The sequence below is a fragment of the Montipora capricornis genome, chromosome 9 (genome assembly GCF_036669925.1).
Source record: "Montipora capricornis isolate CH-2021 chromosome 9, ASM3666992v2, whole genome shotgun sequence".
NCBI lineage: Eukaryota > Metazoa > Cnidaria > Anthozoa > Scleractinia > Acroporidae > Montipora > Montipora capricornis.
In genome coordinates, this window is record NC_090891.1 from 46,188,641 (window position 1) to 46,198,640 (window position 10,000).

The 10,000-nt window shown below is 40.7% G+C and overlaps 1 protein-coding gene across 2 annotated transcripts in view; it reads left to right on the top strand.

The window, feature by feature from the left end:
• The window catches only part of LOC138016778 (uncharacterized), a 31,533-nt gene extending 21,867 nt beyond the window's left edge, over window positions 1–9,666 (top strand). For both annotated transcript variants that reach the window (XM_068863964.1, XM_068863965.1), the window contains exon 3: window positions 1,464–9,666. In XM_068863964.1, the coding sequence (XP_068720065.1) occupies window positions 1,464–4,693 (3,230 nt within the window). In that variant the 3' untranslated portion in view covers window positions 4,694–9,666. The remainder of the gene's footprint in view (window positions 1–1,463) is intronic.
• Window positions 9,667–10,000: the final 334 nt, after the last annotated feature.

Sequence of the window (10,000 nt, forward strand, 5' to 3'; positions counted from 1 at the left end):
TACATATGCAAATTAGTTGAGTTCGAACACGATCAATCCACGAAGACTGAAAAATCTCACAAAATCTTTTCAAGCCAACCGTTTTATTGAAACAAACAACATATTTGCTATTAAGCGTTTCTTCCCATTTCATTGCGTGCGTTCAAAGAAGCAATACACGCCGTGTCAAAATCCAAACGCAGCTAAATCAATTTCCCACCAGTGTACATGATCAAACTCTTTACTGAAGAGTTGATAATGTAAATTGGCCACCGTACAGAGATTCTAAAAGCTGACGTCAGAGCGAATCGCTCTGACGAAGGGCTAACGCTCGAAACGTCAGCTTTTAGAATCTCTGTACGGTGGCCAATTTACATTATCAACTCCGCTGATAAAACCAAATTTTTGTATACTACTTCCCCACCGACGCAGCACCACAGTTTCTTTGGAAACTACCCTTTCATTCTTTTCTGAAGAACCATTTCCTTGAATAATTAGGCAAAAATGGACAACAAGCTTTCTTTCAAATAATTCTTGACTAACAAGAATTGAAGACTGTACAGAGTTGAGTACAAATAAATAAAGGTATAAATAGCCAGACAACTGTAAACACAGATCCACTCAAGATGTTCGATTCCTTCTCTGAGTTGTTAAACCCATATCCAACCCGAAAAAGTTACCATTTGCCGTTTGGTTTCAGTGTTGTACATAGCATAACACTACAGTCAGCAAAATATTAAAAATACAGCTCACTTTGATATCCGACGGCAAAAGATGCAATTGTTGCAGAAGTCCATTATTCGTCACTTTTAAGATTCCGGATATTTATTTTTGACTGCTTGTGTTGTTTATCGAGTTCCATTCTTGAATTCCATAAGAGTATATTTTCTTAAAAGATCCGACAGAGTGCTTTCACTCACGTGATCAGTAACCTTGTTTTTCCACCGAAACAAAAGAGAACGTTTGATTGATAATAGAGCTCAATTCCCAAAGGACTGGTTGGGGAGACCAACATGGCTGCCGTCCTTTGTTTAGAGACACCAACATGGCCGCTATAACGTCACGCGGAAACACTCTATAAAACACCATTTACGTTACATTGGCATCGCCGTCATTGGTTGTACCGTGTTCACCGGATAAAATCTACGCATTTCTACTACCCCCTGAAACCTACCAAATATGCGCATAGAAGACTCTAGGCAGAAAGACAATACTTAGCAGGGAAGTGACAACTTTTCCATTTTCCGACACGGGAAAAAATAAAACGGAGAAATTCTACTCATATGGCAACCCAGTAATTATGTGAAAGAGATAGAGATTAACAGGGACACGGTTTGTATGGGCCACCTATGTAATAACAACAATAACGACATCAAAAAACAAAAATGAAAACAAAAAAATAAATCAAAACAAGTAGCACTTGTTACCTAGGAGGGATTCAGAAGTTTAACTAGTCGCTTTATGTGTGCTTCTGTTCCATACAGGTCTAAAGATTTGTCTTGGTAAACCACTAGATGACACTCTTCTGCAAGTCGTACGTAAGGAAGTTCAAGACCTTTATAACTGTGTGAGTGATTACAAAGCGAAAGAAGAGAAGGACGTACAAAGTACTTGTGCTATCCTTGCTCTTTTTAAGTCCGAGTTTGACAAATCCATTCATGTTGTTGAGCAGCAGTACTCAAGTTTGCAAACAGCGTGCAAGGAGTTTCACAAAAGGCAAGATACTATGAGACAAGAAATGATTACAAAAGACAAAGAACACAAACAACTCCTTAGAACATCAGAGCTGCACTTGAAAACAAGACAAGAACAAGTAGAGAATCTCTGCAAAACCATGGAGGAAAGAAGTGCTGCCCTACAAAGAGAACTGGACTTACTGAAAACAAAGATGGTCAATTTAGCCCTTTCGGATGATTCCAAAGAGGTCGTTTTTGATGTTCCGGAACTAAACAAATGGTTTACAGGAAGGGAAAAAGAAGTAAGCAACCTTGAAAAATTATTTTCTTTCTCACATGGGGGCGAACTTAAGATGGCAGCCATCTGCGGTCTTGGCGGATGCGGAAAGACGACGTTAGCAGCTCACTTTGCGTGGAAGCATAAACCAGAATACGAAGGAGGTGCTTATTGGATTTCCATGGAAGATGATCGTAAATTTGAAAACTCGTTGAATGACCTTGCATTACGACTAGGAATCCTGGAAGATTCGTTTGATTTGACGCTGTCTAAGGTCCTAACGTTGATCTCAAAACAAGCAAGACGATGGCTTCTTGTTCTTGATGATGTAGATCAACAACATCTTTCAGAACAAATGAAAAAACTTTTGTTTGGTCGTTGGAAAAGGCAAGCAAGCGGCCATGTCCTCTTAACAACACGACGTGAACCCAAGGAAGTTTCTGGAGCAATAGGTCTAGAGCCATCACGCTGTGTTGGCATTTTCGTCTTCACGGTGGACGAAGCAAAAAGATTTCTACTTAGCCGAAGTGATGTCAGGGATCATAAAGGACAAGAGATGGCGTTAGATGAGCTTGCTCGGGAACTTGGTTGTCTTCCCCTAGCTTTAGAACAAGCTGGTGCGCATATAAAAGCCGTTCAGTGCTCTATAAATTGCTACCTTGAAGAGTACAAAATTCAGCGTTTAAACTTGTTGAGGAACTATCCGCGGACAAAACCATCGTGGGAATACGAGTCTGAAAGCCGCCTAGCGGTGCATACCACATGGCTCTTAAACTTTGAATACGTCAGAAAATCACCAGTTCACGGTGAACTCGCATCCAGTTTTGTGAAAGCTGCTGCCTTTCTTGCACCCAGTGAAATTCCAGAAGAGCTGATCCGCTCTCATCTGTTAACTGCTGATGGTCCTCCGCGCCATAACTTTAACCTTGACATGATGAAGCCTGAGATAGTCAACATCTTGACCAAGTTTTCGCTTTTTCAGCGAAAAACATCCAAATGCCTTGGATTGCACCGTCTAGTTCAGGAAGTCCTTCGCAGCAGAATGGACAGCAAAGAAACTGCCTCGTCGTTGCTTAAAACGATTCAAATTCTGCACCAGGCCTTCATCAATTGCCCATCACCGGACCAAATCCTTTCCGATATAACAGCAAGAGTGCAGGAACAAGCATCTGCCTCTGTGGCGAACCTATCTGTGTTCTATATGTGGTCCAAGTTAACAAGTCATGCTTTGGAACTGCAGAAGCATTTAACATTGTTTCTCTTTGAGGAAAAGATTGAATGGGACCTTAAGGCGGTGGTTATATCTGCTGAGACATCTCGTGTTGTTTACGAAAATGCCTTACACTTGAGCGTCCACGGACATGAAGAGAAAGCAAAAGAAGCTGAACAATTTGCTTTTCAGATCCTGGATTCTTGTGCGAGTGCCATCGAGGCCAACGAGCTCAAAAAGCTTTTTCCGCACACCATTCCCCTGCCTCAGATGTTCCGGAAAATCATTTCCTACTCTTCTCGGCCTCCAACTGAATCTGATAACTCTGTCAGTGATGATAGGGAGTGTGCTTTCATCGATGAGATTCGTTTGCGAGGAAACACGGCCTACAAAGACGGACAATTCCAAGAAGCAATCGACAGGTACACAGAAGCAATTGAAGCAAGCAAGGAAGCAAAATGCGTGGATCCACGACTTCTTAATAATCGAGCAACGGCGCATCTCAAACTGAAAAACTTTGAAAAGTGCCTTCAAGACTGCGAAGAGTATATCAAAATACGGTCCGGATGCTGGAAAGGGTACTCAAGGAAAGCTCTGGCTCTAAATGGAATTGGAAGGAAGGGTTCTGCATTGTGCTTCGCAGCTATTGCATACTCTCACGACGCGAGATCGTGTCGATGTTATGAGGCTTTTCAAACTACTTTCAAAGCTGTAGATGAAAGATGGGAAATTATTAACACGTCTGAGGGTCTTAGAAGTTCTTTATTGGAATGCAAAATCCCAGAATTGAGAAAGAAAGTGCTGCTTCTTGCCAGTGACCAATACAACATAGAAGATGCACGACATGTGCAATTAGGTGAAGTGACTCATGTTTTAAAGAATTCTGATGGTTCTAATGACATCGTTGACACCACCTTAGCGGCTTATTGCAGTGGGAAAGACGTTACAATAAAATGTGATGCACTTCGTTTTTCCAAGAAATGTTTTGTCCAAAACGTCTCGTTTCTGGAAAAAACTACAATATTTGTGGGACCCAATGGAGATGTGGAATTCACGAACTGTGGATTTAGGAGTACCAACGCATTTAACGCAGTAACCGTCTACGGCACAGCAAAGCTCATGCAGTGCACAATCAGTGACAGCCCAGGCGGTGGAATTGTAGTCGAAGGTTGTCAGGCGTCAGCTTCATTGATAAAATGCAAAGTAAACGGAAACGGCAAAAAGCCAGGGGAATCCTCTGGCATAAAAGTAACTGCCGGCGGGCGTGTGGATGTTAAGGAGTGCCTGGTCCACGGAAACACCGAAGGGGTACGCATTTTCTCACTCGTCTGGAACAAGGGGGGATTGCCTAAGGAGGCTACGGTAGAAAATTCCGAAATTTACGATAACAAATATGAAGGTATATTCATAACTGGAGATCCTCATTCATCTTGTGCTGTAGACATACGAAGAAACAAAATTTACCAAAACAATGGCCATGGAGTTAAGGTGTCATTTTACGTTAACGACTTACGTTTGCAGAAAAACGTTGTCTTCGAAAACTTCTGGTAGGGAATATGGGTGGAGTGCAATTCAGGTGGTTACTTCGAAGGCAATGAGATTTATAACAACAAGATGGGCGGAATCAGAGTTGGCAAACAAAGTCCGGGAAAACCTGCCTGCTTGGTAGAAAACAATGAAATTTACAGCAACTGCGGGCCTGCCTTTCATGACGGACTGCATCCTTTCGAGCTATATGGTTTCCCGGAGGATCTTCACGTCCACTTCTTGAGCCACAAAATCCGGAAGGTCGCAAATGCGTTACAAGGGATACGGACCGAATTTGAATTTTCTTTTCCAAACGCAGTGTCAGCAGATTTCAAGTCCAACAACAAGTGTATTCAAAATGGGAAACCCAAAGTGGAATTACAGGCAAATTCTTCAAAATCAAACTGCGCTTTCTGCTTCCGACGTGAAGTTCAATTGAAACATTGCATGCGTTGCATGACAGCAAGGTATTGTGGAAAGGAATGCCAGACACTCCACTGGGGAAGGCACAAATACAGCTGTGCAGCTATAGGACAAAGAAACACCATAGAAGTTTGCGTTCCAGTTTGTGGTGTTGATATAGTTGGTGATGTCGTTAAACTTTATTTAACACATCCAAGGCTGGAGCCAACGGGGCCCCACTATGCACCCCGTCCCCCAAAAGATGGAACCCGATTTGTTGTGAAGATTCAAACTTTTCAGTTTTATGAAGTAAATCCAGGTTATAAAAGTGGATTTGTAGGTGAAGAATACAACGATCCTAACAAAGCAAGGATGACAATTTATGACCGAAGTCGCTATCTTGATTTTCAAACTACTCAGCAGCCGCGGCTTTATCATTTAATCATGCAGTGTGGCGTGATGGGAAGTACCATGTACCTAGCCAAAAAGATGTTTTGTTGGGCGGCCTATAAAGATAACAAAACGCTTCGAATTTTCACCCATGAATTTCCACCCTTACAAAAATGGTGAAGGCTGCACAATTGCTTCAGTCCGATGGAATTCGTTCCTTTTTGCTTATTTTAGTCGACTAAATCTAAGAAACTTTTACAGTGGACGTTGAGGTATTGGGGTCACGGAAGTTTTATTTTGTTTAAAGAAGAAAGAACAAGTCCTAAACGACTGTACTTGCAGAATACATTCGTGATTTGTCTTCTTCAGTTGTTGCCTAGTATATCTGTTTTGCTAAATCAACGGAGAATACAACTGAATCAGTTGCTGTTGGGCTTCAAACCTGATCCGTCTATTGCCAGAATGTATGGATCCTCCCTTGATGTGGAATAACAAAATGGGAATTATCTAAGACAGGCAATATGTTCAGTAACGTTGCCCTTCACAAGAAAAAAAAAACATGCTTTACTAATTGTCCGCCTGGTTCAGCTCAGTACGATACTTGGGACTTCGACTCCCCTTATTCATCCAGAAGACGCATAAAACGGTATGTAATTCAAGAACCACTTCTATGCCAGTTGACAATGATTTCGCGAAAATACTATGACTTTGGTCGACCACTGTGAGCAAGTCGGACTTTAGTAGAAAACCGCTGTCTTTCTGTTCCAGCCGAGAGGCTGAGGACATGACAAAAATATCTCAATGGTCTTTGTAGCTCTCTACAGGGTTCGTACCCTAAAAGTCAAGGACATATTTTCCATTTTTCAAGGACTTCACGCACTACAAAGGAAAGCGAGAATCAGATACTCATATAGTAGCGAATTTGCCTACCAGCGAGTTAAAAGTCTATAAAAGTCTATGAGTAATGAACAGTGCCCCTAAAATTTCTGCTTTCAACGTCTCACGACGAGTGACACTTTTTTCCATGACCGATGAACTCGCACTAATGGACTGAGTGATGGAGTTATTATGTTCGCCACTTTCAGGTGTAGGGGATTTTGAAACTTTGGCATCTTGCGTGTAGTTGCTGGTTGTTGAGGAGAACTGCCAAAAAAACCTGAAACGCTTGCTAATGACCTTTTCTGCTGAGGTGTCACTGTTTGATGTTTTTTTTTGCCTTCAATTGACTTGTGAGCACCGACTCTCCCTTGCTCGAAATATCAACGTCCTTCCTGCACACGATGCATTGTTCCCTTGAGTTCTCGCAGCCACTCTTTGTACTGTGGTTTCTGAAGGCACAATTAGCTGAAAACACACTTGTTCATTGTTATAAACCTTTCACTCGTGAAAACAACACCCGTGCAAACAAGGAAGCACTTGAATAGTAGAAAACATTTCATTGGCTCTTAGTAATGCAGATATTGAACCAATCAGAGCAATGAATATAATCAAACAGGAAAATGTACTCAATGTGCGTACGCGGGACGCTTGATGGACGTTCGGAGAGTTGTACTATTTTCCCAATCCCAGAATGCAATACCTTTTGAGGGGTTCTTTGCATAAAAACAATGCATGTTAATTACTCTTGGGACTGTGTCATGCTTCAGTTAACTGGATATCCATTGTTTTAATGCAAATAACCCCCAGAATGAACTGTATTATGGGATTTGCGAAAATAGTGAATGATCGTTTTTGTATCTATTATGTGTTGCTACTGTTCTGCCAGTAGGATATATTTTCATACCAGGCACTCTAGAATCTAGGATGGACTTTCCAGCACTGACTGCAATTTTCAAGGACTTTTTAAGACCTTGGATCTTATTTTGAAATTCAAGGACTTTCAAGGCGCGTGCGAACCCTGTCTCTAAAACACACAATGTCTATCCGTCTTCCAGAACTCCACGTAACATGAAGAAATTCCTTGGCCATAGTTCAGGTAAATTTCGCACCTATTGTGGAATTGATTAACTCTTAGGCACTTACACCCATTTACGACCCTTTTCGAGAATTTTTATCGTACGATGTACCGAACATCAGCCGAATGTGCCCCCGTCAATCTTCGTTACTAATTTAACTTTTCTAGGAAAAAATACCCGCTCTTCAACCCCAGGGAACAAAAGAGCCAGCAAAGTCGAAAATCGTAAATGGTTTGAACCTAGGAGTCATATCATAATTTAGTAAAGTACGATCGTCCGGGTGAGTGAAGTCCTGGAAAGGACTGTTCGAGATGATATTGAAAATGTCACAGAACACGCAATGCCAGCCAGCAGTTAGTAGTGTCGCCCATGGTTACTTACGGCTGTACGAAAATGTATCTGTGAGAAACGAACAAATTGTTAACTCCTAAAACTCGCTTGAAGGTCGCTCAAATATACCACAAAATTGCGATTATCATTAAGAGTTCTTAAGAAGATAATCAAGTCATTAAAATCAAAGGACGCCATCGGTATCCAAGAAGACATGTGCAGAGGAGGTGACAGAGTTACAAGCATGTATATAGTATACATAAACAAGAACGCTTCTTCAGCGTTAATTAGGGTACGAGCATCAAGAAACGAAAAAACGGATTAATTTGATATGTCAAAGAAGGCAGTTACCGTGAGCTCTTGTTTTTGTGCATGATTGAGGACAAGCCCTTTTGAGAACTGGTTTTTGTGAAAAAGAAAGCGTTTCAGGTTAAGGAAGTTGAACGCTGTTTTTAGGGACAGTTCATTATTTATAAGGATGACCGGGTGGGCGAAAAATAATAGACTTGGTATTTTTCTAAAGCCCGACAAAAGAGCACTAATTTTTCCTAGTCCTTTCAATATATTTTTGGTCAACTTTTCCAAAGCCCGTTCAATCTGAAGTGACGATATTAAACATGTGAAAATCATGAAATGTTTATGTACAACTAGGGCGAGTAGTGCTACGTTAATACTACACATTCGGTGAAAGTCATTTTGAACTCACGGTTCGGATCAATATACAAGTTCACATTATATATAGAGTGTTTTGACTCACGTGATCGGTAAACTTGTGTTTTCCACCAAAACAAAAGAAAAGATTTGCATGATAATAGAGCTCAATTCCCGGAAGATTAGTTGGGGACACCAACATGGCCGCCGTGACGTCACGTGAAAACACTCTATAGGCTAGTTCCCTCCTTTGTCTAACGAAGAAAGGTTTTTTTTGCCGAAGACGAGGTCAAAGTAGATGATGAACTGATCGAAATTATGACTGAGAAAATTAAAATTTTTAAGAAAGGGATATGTTCCCGCTTCTGAAGATTCGGACCAAGATCCAGGAAGATTCTGCTTGATTGTTCGATCAGTGGAAATTTCTAACTTAAGGCGCAAGGCATCCAAAGGTTGCTACACGGACAGCTCAGCTCCTTTAATTAACAGATTTAAAACCACAGCTTGTCACATTTACAAAAAGAATGTTTTTGTTCACGCTCTAATAAAAGTTTATTTCCGAGGCAGATAATACGGCGCACCTTTCCAGTCAATATTCAAAAAGCTTTGTTTAATGCATGTATTACAACGGTGTGCCGTAATTTTTATTTCCTTTCTGTGTTTTTTATTTTGCTTTGATATGTTCTACACCTCTTCCCATTAATTTAAATATAAGTGTTAAGGACATTAATTTCTATTTTTGTTCTCTTTATTTTATATGCGTTCCATATACACAGTTTTCTATTCTAATTAAGTATGCAACTCGTGATCGCATTGCCCGAAACGGAAAATACCATAATACTCTTTATTTGTCCACCAAAACGTTTCCAGTTAAGAAAAAACAAAAACAATGGGTATTAAAAATTTGAGTGGGCAAACAAAGAATATTATGGTATTTTCCGTTTCGGGCAATTACCGTGATTTTCCGCCCTTTTGACTTCCGGGCACATAGAGGAACTAGAACGGCCACGGATGCTTTGCAGGTTTTGAGTCATTTAAGACCTAACTTTTCAAGAAACATTGTCCCTTAGCTGAATTCAACGTCTTCAGTCTCCCTCGGTCAGGCTATAAACAGAAATTTGAAAGAATGAGACCGTGGGACTCTCCCTTTTTCAGATAATCATGAAACCTTCAATTCACAGTTTTTCTTTAACGCGTCAGTATTGTTTTAAGATTTGATTGTTACCATTGAAAATTTGAAATAAAAAAATAAAATTGAAACCGTTCAGTGGAAAAGGCCAAAACGTTGCACTGTCATAGAAGACAAATTCATAGATCACCTTTCCAATTCTCAGATCTGTGCGTTACATCAAAACACCTTGCGAATTTGATGACGTGACGGTGAAGTCAACGTGTCAATCCGTTCAGTGGAAAAGGCCAAAACGTTGCACTGTCATAGAAGACAAATTCATAGATCACCTCTCCAATTCTCAGATCTGTGCGTTACATCAAAACACCTTGCGAATTTGATGACGTGACGGTGAAGTCAACGTGTCAACTTAACAATTGTGCGACCGATTTCAGAAATCGTATTAAGTATGCACGAATGAAAGTTTGAAACGAG